The sequence below is a fragment of the Phalaenopsis equestris genome, unplaced genomic scaffold (genome assembly GCF_001263595.1).
Source record: "Phalaenopsis equestris unplaced genomic scaffold, ASM126359v1 Scaffold000174, whole genome shotgun sequence".
NCBI classification, from domain to species: Eukaryota; Viridiplantae; Streptophyta; class Magnoliopsida; order Asparagales; family Orchidaceae; genus Phalaenopsis; species Phalaenopsis equestris.
This window is the reverse complement of record NW_018164616.1, coordinates 270,964-287,343: the sequence shown is the minus strand read 5'-3', so window position 1 is coordinate 287,343 and position 16,380 is coordinate 270,964. Positions and strand designations below refer to the sequence as shown.

Sequence of the window (16,380 nt, the reverse complement as noted above, 5' to 3'; positions counted from 1 at the left end):
CATTCCATGTGTCCGCTCGGGATTAGACTTCGCACGGACGTAATATTTTTTCCACAAACTGAGCCGCTTGGTAGGTTCCTTTTCTCCCCAGAAAAGTTGTTCTCTTCTTTTCTCTTTGATTTCACTCCTCACAGGTGAAATTGCCAAAACAGTGACTGTTCAGCCTCTAATTGCTTCTTTTATCTCTCCTTCATGCAGGACAAAATGCAAGGAATACCTGCCTCCTTTCTCTTCCCTTTCTTTCCCTTAACTATGGCACAACACTTCTATACCTTTCGATTCGGCTAGGGCATCAGCCCCTCGACCTCTTCTCTTTCGCACACAAGGCTATTTTTTTCCTGACTCTTACCACTTTCGAGACTCCCTCCATTTTCCTCTCTCGCACACAACAATACCACTCTCGGCTAGGTTTCTCATACAAGGTACGAAACTTACTCCGCTTCCTCTTACGCTCTCGCTCTTACTCTTTTTCCTCCCTCGCACACTAGTTACTATTACTCACTCAGTTCATTCTCTTGTGAAGGATAATGGGGAATAAATATTACATTCTAATTTCCCAAAGAGCAGCACCTATGTTCGAATTGAAATTAAATAATTTCTTTCAGTTATTATTATTTTTTATTATTATTACAATAGAGAAGAAAAATGGACGACCAAATTTGAAATATCATTGAATATGTAAAGATAAGAGCTGGCTTACACTGAAACATGGGGAGTTTTTGTGATAAAGAGGATCAAAACCTTGATGAAAAAATAATAGAATATAGATAGTCGAAGCACGCTGAGATCATGAAACTATCGGTTCACCTAAACCCCCCTGAACCGACGAGATACAGCAATAGCAGAAGAAACAACATGAGCTAGGTGGAGAAACGACGAAGAGCCAAAAGCACTATCCTAGGTTAGGGGAAAAGAAAAAGAATAATATGAAATGGTAGTTAATGAATAAAAATTTATACGCAACAAACTAGATCAAGGCCATAAAGACGCTATCTAGAGAGTCAAGAATGGAACTAGGATAGGAGCAAGCATGCTGCCCAGAGGTTCCACTACCCTTAAAGGAATGAAAACACAACAAGGCAAATAATGTGATCACAAAAGGAGACCATGCGAACAAAAACAAAAAAACTAGTAAATAGTGTGCCGAACTCAAGGTCATAAAGCAATCATAGGTCGTGCGACGAGGAGGGCTCATGAATACATCCAAACATAGCCGATTCAAAAAGAATGGACGATCACAATGATGGCACCTAAGGTAGGCAACAACCTAGTCTCCATCCCAAATAAAAAAAGTAACGGTTGTTGTTAGGCCAATAACCAAGTATAAACTTACCAAAATAAAGAAAATATCCCTAAATTTAAATTTTGCTAGAAAAAAACCAATTTTGATTAGAACAACATAAGGATGTTTGGATATTACCCATTAGTAATACTTACAACTTAATAAAATTAACTATATTTTTATTTATGGATAGAGTAGTAACATAAATAGATGCCTATATAGGCTGAATTATAGCAAGCTTTTCTCTTGCCAAGTAGGCAATGATAGACCCCACAAAAAGACTGAAACATTTCGATCAGCATAAAATTCCAACTCCTTTCATACCCATAATTCATGTTGTCTATTCAAAGTAGCTGAACTCCATGCTACTTGCATGATACAACCCTTACCCTTATTTATTTAATTCTTACTTATTGCAAAATAAACTAAATAATTTGAGCCTGAGGGAAAAAATAAAAAAACTTATAAATGCAACCAAAATACAAAACTTGTTATTCATCATCCATTATCTATAATCCAAATCCAAGATGAGATTATCGTCACATATATTGCTAAAATTACTATTTATTTGAAACGCAAAGAAAAAATGAATTGTGTTAATTGAATAACAAAATATACCCTTTTTTTAAGCCCAAAAAGGCTAATATATTAAATAGAATGAAAGATACAGATACAATGTATGGGAGGGCCCAAGCATGGCACCCTGCCCACACAAAAACCACAAATGGTTCCAAAACTAGAACAAACAGAAAACTACATTAAATACTTAAATAAAAAGTCTAACAGTGCCGAAATAAATAGAATCAGGTGGCTAGAGAGACCCAATTTGGTCTTGCATTTGTCTCTAGTTCTAGGAAAGGAGCAAGCAAATAAACTGATAAGATGATCGTCATTGCCAATAGTAACAAATTTATCATACAATATGTCCCCGAACTGGAGTCGGTCTCAATTCTTCTTCTTCCTCCTGGAATAGACTTGTCATTCCTCATCTGAAGAATCAGTCTGATGGGGTGGTAGAGCTGAAGCAGAAGGAATATCAACTGTAGTACCCACAATATGTTCTAGTATATGTGAAGTATGAGTTGTCTCAACATCGGATGCTTCTTGAAGAAGTAGAGCTACGAGGCTCTCCTGATTAATAGTCTGAACACTGTCATTTGTAGTTAATAGTCCATTAGTATAGTTTTCTATGGGGTTTGAAAATGTCAGCATCACATCACTCGCAGTGACAGTAACAACAGTGTCATGGTGGGGTCCTCAGATGCAAAAGACACCTCCTGTCTGGTAGTGTCCTCCCCAGGTAGAACTAAAATGTCCAGAGCAGTAGGCTTAGACCCACCCTTATTCACTTGAACCTTAGATTTCAAAATTGGATGAAACCTGTGGAATTTATCAAGGACATGATCAAACATCTTACAATGGGTACAATATAGGGGTTTGTTCTCCATGACAATTTGTTGCCAATAACCATTATTGATTGTGTCCAGCCAGACTTCAGTAATATCAGGTAAAGTGACATCCCTTTCAACAAGTATTCTGGCAACCGATGGTATGGTTACGTTGAAAGAAGACAGATCTAACTTCGAAGAATCTTCAAGGATGACCAAAATAGAGTAGAGAACCTTATGGTAAAAAAATTGCAACTTGAAACTAGGCAAACTAAATCATACCGGTACAGTGGGAATTTCATGATTTGGGTCGAAATCAGCAGACCACTTGAGTAACTTCATTGATTTGTTTGCGATATTAAGATATTTCTTGGAGAAAATTCTGGTGTAATCTTCAGCAACTGTTAGTTGGATCAACACGTCTCAAATCCATGAGTCTCACTTTTCACTTGCCTATTAGTTTAAAGTTATCTACACTCTTTCTGATAACATCCATAGGAGGGTGTCCCCACTGAAATTTTTCAATAAGAACAAACTTGAATTTTTCAATCATGGTAGAAATTTCTGATTCAGAGAAAAATATTGTTGTTTTTCCACCTTTCCTACTTCCCTTCTTAACAAAAGCGCAATCATCTGTACCCTCGCGACATTCCTTATAGCTTGAGGGGAATACCACGGCGGATTCCATCTGAGGATTACCCACCACGTGAGCAAAGGAGACTTTGTCCGGCTCAACCAAAGAAGAATGAAGTGTCATCAGAGCAAGGAGAGTTGTCGGCGTTAAGCTACAGCGAGAAGCGTCGGGCTGGGTTGCTGACAGTCAGAAAATTGTCGGCAGAGAGAGAAGCGGGCGCATTCACAGCAGAAGACGCATGTAGTCGCAGCAGAAGACGCAGTCGCAGCAAAAGAAGGAATCGAACAGAAAAACTGAACTGTCGGGCGCAGACGCAGAAGCAGGTGGCGCAAGCGCGGCATCAAAAAACGCGCAGACGCACCATGCTACGCAAGCGCGAGAGAGAGAACTGCGACGAAAACTCGAGACAGTGACGCTAACGCAGATGCCCACGACGGAGCGAGAGTCGACGATGCGAGGTCCTCTCCTTCGAGCAGCGGTAGAATCAATTGCGACCGAAATTGCTGTCGGAAGCCCTAGCAGAGCTCTCGAATAACAAAATATACCTTGAAACATAGATTTTACAATCAAATTGGAGCTCACATGCAAAAGAATAAAATATCATAAAGTAAAACTGAACTTTGCTATACATGAAAAAAGCCACTTAACCAAGAGATGAACATTGGATGCAAAATGTTTTAGGTTTACCTCAAGATGAAGATCAAAGTATTCGCAATATAAGCAACCATTTCCCTAGAAAACAAAGAAATACCAAAGAAGTTTAAAAGAAAAAAAAGGGTTATCTAAAGCATATCTTACAGCAGGATGACTCAATTTTCTCATTTAAAATCAAATTATAGATGTACTTCATGATAATAAAGGTAACAATGCTCCAACGAATGATCTCAAAAAAAAGTAACAAAATTTTTAAACAAGTGCAAGCAGATTGCAAAATATCATTATCAGTAACCAAATTTCCATAATCCATTTTTGTCTCAGTCATTGAATTTGAGCTAACATTAGCGGTAGTTTAAAAGTTTTCCTAGAAACCCAAGCAAAGGAGTTGCAGGTAAATGATTATGTTGTAGAAACCCAAAGAAACAGTAATACCCAATTTTTTATAAGGTATAAATGCAAAATACCCAAAATTAATTATATTCAAAATTTCAACTTCTTCAAAAATCATCAAAATCTATTTCATTGCATTATACTCTTCACAACAATCATTTTAATATATAGAACTATAAGTTAATTCTCAAAGTTACTGAACTAATTTCAATTTTGATTAACTTTCATAAACTTTCTAATTAAATATACAGTGTTACTGTAGAATTTGAGAGCTCATTAAATAAATAACTAGTATATATACAGCTCAAACTAACCCTCTTACAACTACAGGGAAATTCAAATCATCATGATAAAAAAGAAGAAATAAAACATAATAATGGATAATTAAGGGAGAATAATTTCTCCCCTCAAATATAACAATGAACCCACGGTTTTCCTAAATAGTGTGCATATCAAAAATATATGTAGGACAGCAGCGGCAAATATAATAATGAACCCACGGTTTTCCTAAATAGTGTGCATATCAAAAATATATGTAGGACAGCAGCGGAAATTAAAAATTTCCATTTATGAGAGCATGCAACGGCTGATGAGGTTTGGATGGTTGTGTTAAATTAACTTGCGCGCGCGCGCGCACATATATATATACATAATAAACAACTATTCTATTTATCCACCCCAAACTACGCTCATATTTCCCAACCCATTAGCGTCAGGTTGGCGTAAACAGAGAGCCAGTTGTAGGGGAAATTCAGGGAGAAGAAGAGGAGGAAGAGAAGAAGAGGAGAGGAGAGGAGGAGGAAGAGAAGAAAGGAGGAGAGGAGGAAGAGAAGAAAGGAGGAGAGGAGGAGAAGAAAGGAAAATAGGCAAGGAAAGAAAGTGGGTATCTTGATTTAACTTTGGATTTTTGGGTATTTATCGAATGAATTGTTTTCTAATTGAGATTGTAAATTTTTAAGCTTGTATGATTAAAAGTGATTTTGTGGTTATCTACAAAAGAAAAAGCTTTCGGGAAGCCAATTCAAAGGGATAAATCATCAGTCGGATAAGATTTACAAATTCTAATACAGAAAATGAATCATTTTCAATATTTGCACGTTTACTTGTACATATATTAGATCAATGTCTGAAATGCATTGTAAAACCTTAATAATATGGAATGCATATTTACATTATGTTATTCATGAGCAAAGAATCATATAAAAATTTAGTACATTCGAGCTCACAATTAAATGTACTATGATTATAAAAATATTTTAGTAGTTTATGATATTGTGAAAAGAAAGCATATGATACATGTAAGTTGTTTATTTTGCATGCACAATTATTAAACTTATTTAAAAAAAATCACATGTTTATTGAAATATTTAATTAAGAAAATATGTAGACCTTAAAAAATATCATGTTATAAGAGGACAGACTGAAAAGGATATGTTTATGATCTTCTATACAGGTGAGAGAAAAGAGTCTCCGATAAAGTCAAAAGGATCCTCCCTACAGTTCAATAACAATAATATTTAGTTTCACCTGACCTTTATTTGACATGATGATGCAGTCTTTGGGCTGAATTTATGATATTCAATAATCTATAAAGCGTACATGACACATTCTAAAGCTAAAATAAAATTAAAAACAGCAGAAAATAAATATTTATTGCATTTAAATTACCTATGTGATGCTTGTTATCTTCAAGTACAAAATTTTATTATTAACTTCATGTATTCACTATTGTATTAATGTACGAATCACATGTACTTATTTTATGATTTTATCAATTCATGGTTAGCATGCATAATATTTACTATTCTTTAGTATTAGAGTTATGTTACATTTTTTGTCTTCCTAAGTTTCGTAACTCATCAGATTGTAATCATTCCTTTCATCTGCATTTGGTTCATTTGGTTGGCTAGAAATTCTCACAATCATGATAATTGTTGCATTACGCAGGATAGGGTGGTTTCAAATAGCCTATCTTGGATACATAAAGTGTTTATTTATCATAAATTTAAGCCATCCTTCTTTGCTAGCTGGGAAAATTGGTTGGGTTATGATATACCTGATAGAAATTTTTGTAAGATCTATCTTGTAGGGTGGAAAAAACCATCTTTCCCCTAGATTAAGGTAAATATTGATGGAAGTCGGAAGGTTGATTGTGCAGGTGCAGGTGGGGTCTACAGGTCTCATTCAAGGTCTCATTCTGATAAACTATTATGTTTTTTTTATTCACCTTGTATGGTTGTTTGTATAAACTTTTATGTTTTTTTTATTCACCTTGTATGGTTGTTTGTGCATTATCCGCAAAGTTATATGTCGTTTGGTTGGCCTTATCTATTGCGACTAAAATGAATGGGAAATTCTTGCAAATTGAGATGGATTCAACTATTATGTTGGGCATATTGGCGACTAATAAAGAACCTCCTTAGTATTTTAAGTGTTGATTTATGCAAGATTAAGAAACTTTCCTCAAATATTGTCATCACATGGAGCTACACACCCAAGAAAACCATAGGACAGTAGATTTCCTTGCCAAAGCTGCTACAGAGACTAAGGCTATAATCCTAGACCAAGCCTGATTCTGATTTTAAGCTGCTCCTAATGGGGTACAATCTCAATATGCCCTACCTCAGACCTTTCTTTTAAGATGGCATGTTTGTTATATTTTTACTCTACCATCTTTGCATTGATTTAACTATTCCTTTTATTTTTTAGTCTTTTCGGGGTATACTTGTATCTGTTTTAGATACTTTTTAGGGTGAGTTTGTACACCTAGAGTTTGGAACCCTAGGAGTGAGTACTGTATTTTGTTATTTGTAGTGGGACAGTGGGACCCAATCTCCTAAAAATGTGTAACTTTACTTTTGAGCAATGAAATTACCTACGAGTTTCCTTAAAAAAAAGAAAGGAGAAAGAATGGATTAAAGCCAAATACACCCATAAAATTTATGATCACCTTTTGCCGTGCAACTTTTGAAAGATAGAAAAATTTTGAGGCAAGTGAACAAATAAAGTTTATAACTTTTATTACGAATTTGACGGATTTTAGATGCACTATAGATATATTCAAATGATAAGTTTTAGATCGCTTCACTTAATTTCAATTGTTGAGTTTATTAAATTTGTGCAAAATAATATAATGTGTTGCATGTTGTTTCAGGTGAAATAATGTGACTGAGTTTATCTCTCACTCTATCCTTATGAGTAAGATAACATAATGGATGCTAGAGTTATATTTAGTTAGTTGGAACCACACCCGGTTCTACTGCAACCCATGTCTGACTAGTAGAGAGAATCATCATGGGGCATATAGAAACTTAGTTAAAAAGTACTACAATTGCTTTAAAGAGAGCTTACGTCATAGGTGGCTATTTGCAATTCATTTGCTTATCAATATATTAAGAAATAATGGCTATTTAAAGTGTAAAGCTGTCGTGAATAATGATAATGTAAGAAAAGTATGAGAAAATAAACACAAAATATTAAAACTAAAAATATGTAGCACTTCCATAATATATACAACCAGGTAATTTCGTTGAATGTTATGTTCAAAAGACATACACTTGTAGTTGAGGCCTCTTTTCAAGTAAATGAAAAATGAGGGTAGAAAAGAGAACTCTTAACAAATAAAATAGTTTTGAAGGTTGAAAGCTCATCTAAAGTAAATGAAAAATTAGAAGAGTAGATAAGAAAATATTATGGCTGAGTAGAATAAAGCTAGATAATATGACATGCATTTTGAGTATATATGAATTTAAAATTAAATAAAAAAATTAATCCAGAATATTATGTTAGATTAAACCGTCTTGAATATATCATAAAAAAAATCGATATGTACATAATACAAAATAGAGTTAAAACTAGGTGGGTTATATGAAAAAATACCACAAGATCGTTATGCAATAAAAGAATGCCAAGCAAATAAAAACAGATTTGTTAAATTGATGTATTTGAGCCAGGGACAACAAAGTCATGTACGGCATTAAAAATATTGATATAAATGCAAGGTAAAATTATGGAAGGATCAAGCGAGTAATAATTATATCAGAGAAACAATGAGAATAGAACAAAAATGATGATAAAATAGTGGAAAATAAATTTGGGTTATGTGCATATACAAAAAAGAGTGATGAACTAAAAAGGGGAGTAGACAAAATTAATGTAAAAGGAAAAAAGAGAAAAGGATAAGCTATTGTTAGAAGTTGTGAATCAGATTGGACAAAAAAGAGTTAAAACTATCGTATAGCAGCCAATCCAATCAATGGAATCTACAGATTCATAAAGCCAACCCCACTTACTTGGGATAAAACTAATGATGACAGTATGATGATAATAAAACATAATAAACTGCAAAGAATGATACAAGAAAAAATTTAAGTATATATGAAAATTAAGATATAATAAACGCTGGGTGCTGTGACACAAAAAATAACGTGTGATTAATTCAACAATCTTATTATCAGTAAAAGTTCAAATTTATGATTTCCTGAAAATGTGACATTTGAAAAAAAAAATCAGTGTAGTATCATCTTATCTGAAGCACTCTGCTTCTTTCAGTGGTTACATACCAGAAATGATGTAAGCTCTGTTGATTATCACCCTTGAAAGCTGTTTTGGCTACTGCAAATAATCTGCCATGCAAGGCAACCCATTGAAAAAAAAAACAAAATTAATTGTGATATAAAGAATTTGTTCTAGTATTTCTTACATGCCCAAAGTCATCACTGCCAATACTCCAGAAACATCTGCCCCACCTTGAGCCTGGCAGACAGACATCATTCTTTAGGAATCAAAACGAGGAAAAAAGAACATGGAAAAGCTCCATAGTGCTAAAACTACATTTCATAAATTCAAAGTTCGTAGGAAGCTTTAGTCCATTCATTAAATAAGTAAAGCCATAGACAATGAAATGCTAGAAACGATTAAATAGTGACTAGGAAAAATATGGACAGAGAAGATGAAAATGTATAGAATCTTCCCATCATGTCATCAATAACGAAAAGAGAAAAAAGTCAAGGTTTTTGTTGCTAAAAAGGGGCAAAACAAAATCATGCATCTCGGTCAAGTAAATGTCTAAGGCAGCCATAGCAGATGGAAAGACACAAAGAATCATAAACATGCTGAAAGTTATTTTGATTTGAACACAAGTGCTAAAAAGAATTCAAAATACCAGCATGCAAACCGTGTAACAGGGTAAGTAGAGATGTACTGATACTGGAGAAAGGGCCCCCAAATAACAAAAGAAACAATAATATTATTGCTAAATTTCAAAGATTACAACAACACTCGTCAAAACAAAAAATAAATGACTAATAAACCCAAAAGACACCCTGAAGTGAGGACGAGAAGTGGTGAATGTGGCTGGCAGCAGGTTGGAGTCAGAGTGGAGGTGGTTGTGAAGGCAAGGGAAGGGTTATAAGGGGGTTCTGACAGCATTGGAAAGCAGCTGTGAGTAGTTGAGGGGGGCTGGCTGTTATGGTATGAGGATTTGACGCCAATTCAGGAGGTTGGAGGGTAACATGGAGGAAGTTGAAGGCAATCACGAGAGAGAGCAGGTTGGTGGGCTGAGGATGTTATAGGGCAAGTGGGATAGGAGATCAGCGATAAGAAAACACCATGAGCAACGTAGGTGATGGGGCAACTGAACTGTAGGTTCGGGAGGAAGGTGCAGGTGTTAGTACGGGGAGGGTTGCATGAAGGTTGTGGTTTGGAGGGCAGCAGGTGCTGCGGCTTGGAAGGCCTCAGGGACTGGAGTAGGGTCAGCGGCAGGAAAGCAGGATGTTATTACTGAAAGAAGGGGACTTTTTGCAACAGGAGAAGGGAGTGGCTCGATGATGCGGCTGGGTGGGGGAATCCAGTAGGTGGAAAGTTGTGGTGGATGTGAAGGATGAGGAAGATAATCAACACCGAACGGAGGGATGCAGTCAGAGCACCACCCTAACTGTCGGATACAACCCTCGAGGGGGAAAGTAGGACGTCGGCAGCAGTCCTCAAAAACTGAAATCAGAAATTTAACACAAGCTAGAAACCAAGGACAGCGAATACTTACATTTATAATAGACATATAGGCAAGAAAACAGAAAAAAAAAGGAGGGAAAATTCCTGCCTAATGAAAAGAAGAGGGGCAGGTTCAACCCCTACCCCTTGCTGAACTGGGTAGAACTGGTTCAGCCTCGAGCCCCCGCGTCCGGCTCCATGGGTTTGTGGGGAGCTTCGACCTCTTTCGTCGAAGTTGTTGACTCCTTGTGGCACGGCGTCAAGTCTTCTAGCACGTCTAACAAGTAGATGTCATTCCAAAGCAAATTCTAATAGAAGAGATATTTGTCCACCTTCGGCAAGACTTGAGTTGTAACTGTAGATAGATGAGTATTCCTACGAATCAGGTATCACATCATCCCAATTCCAACCTGCTCTTCCACCCCTCTTACTCGGTTGGGTGCAATTAATAAACTGGTATGTAAGGAGAAATCCACTATGGGTTGAAATCTATGGCAGGATGTGCCCCACTCTCACAAACTCCACTTCAAGAGAGACCACTTCCTCATAGATAGGATCTAGGTCCTATTATAGAATTTTTGTCCCCATCAAACCCTTCGAGCCCACTACAAAGCTGGGGTTCATTTCTCCCGTCTGGACATCTAACGAGGTATTCTATGCTGACCCAAAATTACCCTCTCATAACTCCATGTAATATTCTCGACACGGCACACAATGACCTCATTTCTGACATGTTGGACCTCGCTCAGTCGAGATAATTAAGGAAGGGGTTTCTACATCTAAAAAATATGCATCTCGCTTATCTGGGGTGGACTTGTATCTGATGTTGCCTCCTCAAACTCAAAACCCTTGTAGACATTCAAGGTGCTGACATTCCTCTTACCGCCTACAAGACGTTAGAGACACCATAATCTCATGCTCTACAGGGTTGTCTATTACCTCAGAGTCACTGCCTTCTAGAGCAGCAACTGTTACTTCAGCCGGAATCTCTATCTCGATGTCAAGTGGATTTGGTGGTGTCTCTTCCTCGTTGGCTGAAAAATAAGAATTTTCTTTGAAGTTTATGGGCTCGTTTGGGGCAGCTTAAAACAGCGGGCGGCATTTGGCAGCTTAAAATAGCGGGGGCAGCTTAAAATAGCGGGCGGCGTTTTCAAAACGCCGCCCTACTGTTTGTTTGATGAGTTTCCATCGAGTTTCGAAAAACTCCTTTTTTGTTTTGTGAATAACATCGCCCGCTGGATTATCCCCGCGTGCAACGTCCCTTGATCGTGTTTAGTCCCCAATTACTTTGCTACCCCTCGAATAGCGATCGAACCCGCTTCCTTCTTCCTTCGTTCATGATCGAGCTCGCACAGCCGCCTGCTTCTTCGACGTTGTGTCTCTTCCTTTGTTCACGATCGATCGAGCTCGCACAGTCACCTGCTTCTTCGATGCTGCGTCTCTTCCTTCGTTCGTGATCGATCGAGCTCGCAGAATCAGCAAAATAGTAAGGAGGCTCTCGGGATTTTGAGGGCTACGGCAAAGGAAATCGAATCTCCAACAACTGTGGGCTACTGCAGGGAAGCACGGCATTAGTGTCGTGAGCGAAGAGAGAGATCGTGAGAGGCTAGGGCAATGAGGCTTGGCGCAAGGCAGGGATTTTGAGTCATGCGACCTCGACAAGAAGGTGATCGCAGAAAAGAACGCGGAATAGGGAATATTGCAGCAAAGCGATCTCGAACAGGGAAGGAGCGAAGAAGATCGCGACCAAGTATTATGGTTGAATTTATTCATATTTTTTATATTATTCAATATCATTTTATAATACACAATATGCAATAACCATTAAAAATATATAATATCATTTTATAATATTTTTGATATCATTCATTATAATTTTATAACTGTTTTAAGGTCTTTATTTTTTTTTTTTGTTCTGAAGTCATTTTTTTGCTTCTTAACTATCAAATATATTATTATGACGCTTATGTTGCAAATAATATTAATGCACAAGGGCAGAATGGTCATTTATCCAAAAACAGCTGCAAATCAGTAATTTCCAAACGCACAAACCAAATAGTCAGCCAGCTTATCCGGATCAGCTGCTGATGAGCAACTTATCAAGAAAAGTTGATGATCTGGATAACCTGGATAAGCTGCAGCTGCCCCAAACAGACCCTCTATCTTTTCTTCCTGATCACCATTAGAGCAAGTACTCGTTTATGGCATCATCATCTTGAATTTTTGTGGTGCATTTACCCAACTTTTTGTTTCCTGATCACCATTAGAGCAAGTACTTCTCGTTTATGGCATCATCGTCTTGAATTTTTGTGGTGCATTTACCCAACTTTTTGAAGACACTCGGCTGGGTGAAGTAAATTACTCCCTTGATTGTGCATACTACTTCAGCATGTCTAAATCTGTGGCACTTAGCTACATTTTGTGGTTGCTACAGACTTGTGGATTGGTTTCGCAAAATAACAGCCAAGGGGAGTCGTTTGGTGTTGCAGTTTCTCTACTTCGGAAGCTAAAGTCAGCAACTTTTAGCGGTAATAAGTTAGTAGGAACCAGCACTGTGTTTCCCGCTTCATCTTCATTTCTTCTCATTCCCCCCTTCGAACTTTCGAATCACGGTTGAGGGTACCCTCAGATTGGATTTCATCTTCCATGTTCCACAGCCGAAGTCACGGATCTCTCTCCGTATCTTCTCCCAGAAAGGCATAGGCACGGCTAGGGTATCTTAATGGTGGCACAGCTAGGGTCTAAACTGCGGAGGTAAGAGGGCTAAAAATTTAGGATTGCTGATTTTCAGGAATTGAGGATTATGTCAAAGTTTTAGCTATGGCTGGGAATAGAAATTAACAAAGATATCGTGTGGTGGCTTGGGAAGGGACAGATGCTAGGAAATCGTAAAATATGACTAAGGTTGGACAGACTCTAATATCAAATGATACCAGAGAAAGGGCCCCCAAACCACAAAACAAACAAAAAGATTATTGTTGAATTTCAAATATTGCAACATGACTTGTCAAAACAAAAAATAAATGACTAATAAGCGTAAAATACACCCTAGGGTGAGGATGAGAAGAGGTGGCTATGGTTGGCAATAGGTTGGAGTCAGAGTGGAGGTGATTGTGAGGGTAAGGGAGGTTTAGAAGTGGGTTCTGATAGCATTGGTAAGCAGGCGTGAGTAGTTGAGGGGACCTGGCTGTTATGGTTTGAGGCGTTGATGTCCATTGTGGAAGGTTGGAAGGCGCTATGGAGGAAGCTGTTAGCAATCACGGAAGGGAAGTAGCAACTTGGTGGGCTGAAAGTGTTAGCGACACAATAGGCCAGTGGGAGAGATTAGCGGTAGGAAAACACCTTGATCGATGTAGGTGATGGGGTTGTTGAACGGTAGGGTCAGGAGGTAGGTGCGAGTGTTGGTAAGGGGAGGTTGCGGGAAGGTTATGTTTTGGAGAACAGTAGGTGTTGTGGCTTCGAAAGCCACAAAAACAGGGTTAGGACAACTGCAGGGACGCAGGAAGATATTATGAAAAGGAGGGGAGTTACGGCAGCAGGAGAAGGGAGGGGCTATATGATGCGGCTGGGTGGGGGAATCCAACAGGATGCAAGCGGTTGAGGTGGATGAGGAGGTTGAGGAAGATAATCACCACAGTGGAGAGAGATAAAGCCGAAGCACCACTCTAATCGTCGGATACAGCCCTCAAAAGGAAAAAAAGAACGTTGTCGGCTATCCTTACAAATTGAAACCAGAAAATTAACATAAGTTGGAAACCTAGGACAGCAAACACCCATATTTATAAGACATATAGGCGGAAAAACAGAAAGAATGGAGAGAAAATTCCCGCCTAATGAAAAGAGAGGGGTCGATTTAGCCCCTTCCCCTTGCTAAACCGGGTTGAACTGGTTCAACCCGTAGCCCCCGCGTTTGGAAATGCATTCAAAGAACGTGGCAAGAAAACTCATTATGGGTTCTGTTGAGCTTAACTTTACGCGACAGCAACACTCAAGCCATATTTTATGGGTTTCTTTTTCCTTTTTTTGTGCAAAGTGAGCACTCGAAACTGGCTCCTTGAGATTCTTGGCTTTGTTTTCAACCAATAAGCAACATATTCGAGCACGAACATATTATGAGACGAGAGCACAACTATGTTGCAAGTGTCATGTAACCCTATTTTTAGACCAATCAAATATTTATGAGAGTTTCCGAAGTTCACATTCAAAAAATGTGTCCACAAAACACAAAACTTATTGATTGAAAATCTTGAACGACAAAAACATATTCTACCGCAATTGATTTCTGCTATATGTTTTGACGCAATGTTAAGGTTTATCTTGTAATAGAAAGTAGCAAAACTACCTTCCTCAGGATTGTTTACTTGGATCTTATTCTTAGCATTGCTTAAATAAATAACCAAGCTGCACACTTACGCCAGGTAAAAAAATTTAAAGATTTTTGTTAAAATATTATACCTTTCACATAATTTCAGAAGATTATATAAGTAATTCTTCTTTTTTTTTGGGAGAGATTGTTTTTGTATTTACTTTCTTTAGCATATTATTTTTATATTGTATTGTTTTGCAAGGAGCTTGGGTTCTATTTAAAGCAACTTTTTCTTATGGTTTCTTTCAATTTGGGAATAGGAATTGTCAGGTTTAGAGAGGTTGACAGAGAAGGTAGTCAGTGGAATTTGAGACAGCTTCACAACAGAGCCCCAGACTCAGGAGGCTCTCACTAGCAGCCATCAAGGGGAAGCTGCAGCAGGAGGCCTTCAGACTGCAGTTGAAGCGAGAGCAGCTCTATTTGGCATCAAGTGTGGGAAACTAAAGCAAAATCTCTGTTCTTTGGTGTCGGTCAACTTTTTTATTTGAAATAATTTTTAAAATTTAATTTAATTTAAGAGGTATATAATTTTAGTTTTGAAAATAGTATGTTTTAATTTTTTTTTTAAAATGAGATCAAATAGATCTCATGCATCTGATAGTCTATATAATCATGTCCAATACCGTGAATATTACACCTTCCTGAAAGATAAGTGTATACCTCAGCGATGGACTCAATCATACAAACTAAAGGATTCAACACACCTCTTTAGTCTGTGAACCTTTTTATGTGTGACCGACAAAATCTCCTATCTAATATAAAGATTAAATAGAAATTATTGTACCTGAGTTCCAAGTTCCCTATAGAGACATGCCCCTATAGTTAATTACATTCTAAATGACTATGGACAATTGAAAAAACTCTCAATAATGATCAGAGATACTAGTCTTCAAGAATTCAACGTTTAGGTTTTCACGATAGGACGTGAAAAAATAAGTGGGAGTGGTTCAAGTAAAAATAGTTATTTTAAGGAGCCGAAGGAAAGAAACAGTAGGGGCCGTCACAGATCCTGATGAGGTCCCCCAGTGAGTACCCAAACTATCATACTGTATGGCTGCATTTTGAAGAAGATATTATTTGATTGTTCAATCCTGTCAATTTTATTATTTGACAATTACACATGCATAATGTTTGGTTATGCAAATAGCCCGAAAAGAGGTGAGAGTTTACGTTGTACCGCACGACAACCTCAGAACCTAAAACAAATTAGGACTTACGCTGCACAACATGGTTGCACAAGACCCTAAAGAGAATGAGAATTTATGTCACACTAGGCGAGCTATCTCGAAGTCTTATGGATTGTTACTTAGGCAAGAAAAGTTTAGCTGGTGCAAACTTATTTTTTTGTTGTAGAATGGCGACCACCTCCACTTGTAATCCACTCTAGATTCCATGTCGTGTTACCCATGAAATTGGCTCTAAGCCTCCAGTTGTAGCAGTAGCTCCAGGGTTTGAGGTTTTATGTTTCACAATTTTGATACCAGAGTTTGATTTTGTTGTTGTTATTCAAATCTCATAATTATAGGAGTTCTAACTTAATTAGAGCGACAACGGCTAAGATCTTACGGTTCTCTCATTCTGGTACCACCATTTTCTCTTAAATTTACTTAGTCTAAATGAGTTGTGGGAGTTTTAATTTAATTAGAGCGACACCGGCTAAGATCTTACGGTT

General features: G+C 37.5%; 1 protein-coding gene across 1 annotated transcript in view; it reads right to left on the bottom strand.

The window, feature by feature from the left end:
* The window catches only part of LOC110022177 (sodium/hydrogen exchanger 7-like), a 120,183-nt gene that overhangs the window by 50,245 nt on the left and 53,558 nt on the right, over positions 1 to 16,380 (bottom strand). The window contains exons 8-10 of the mRNA XM_020720992.1: positions 9,054 to 9,106; positions 8,914 to 8,976; positions 3,992 to 4,036 (exon numbers count right to left, since the gene is read on the bottom strand). Of these exons, the coding sequence (XP_020576651.1) occupies positions 3,992 to 4,036; positions 8,914 to 8,976; positions 9,054 to 9,106 (161 nt within the window). The remainder of the gene's footprint in view (positions 1 to 3,991; positions 4,037 to 8,913; positions 8,977 to 9,053; positions 9,107 to 16,380) is intronic.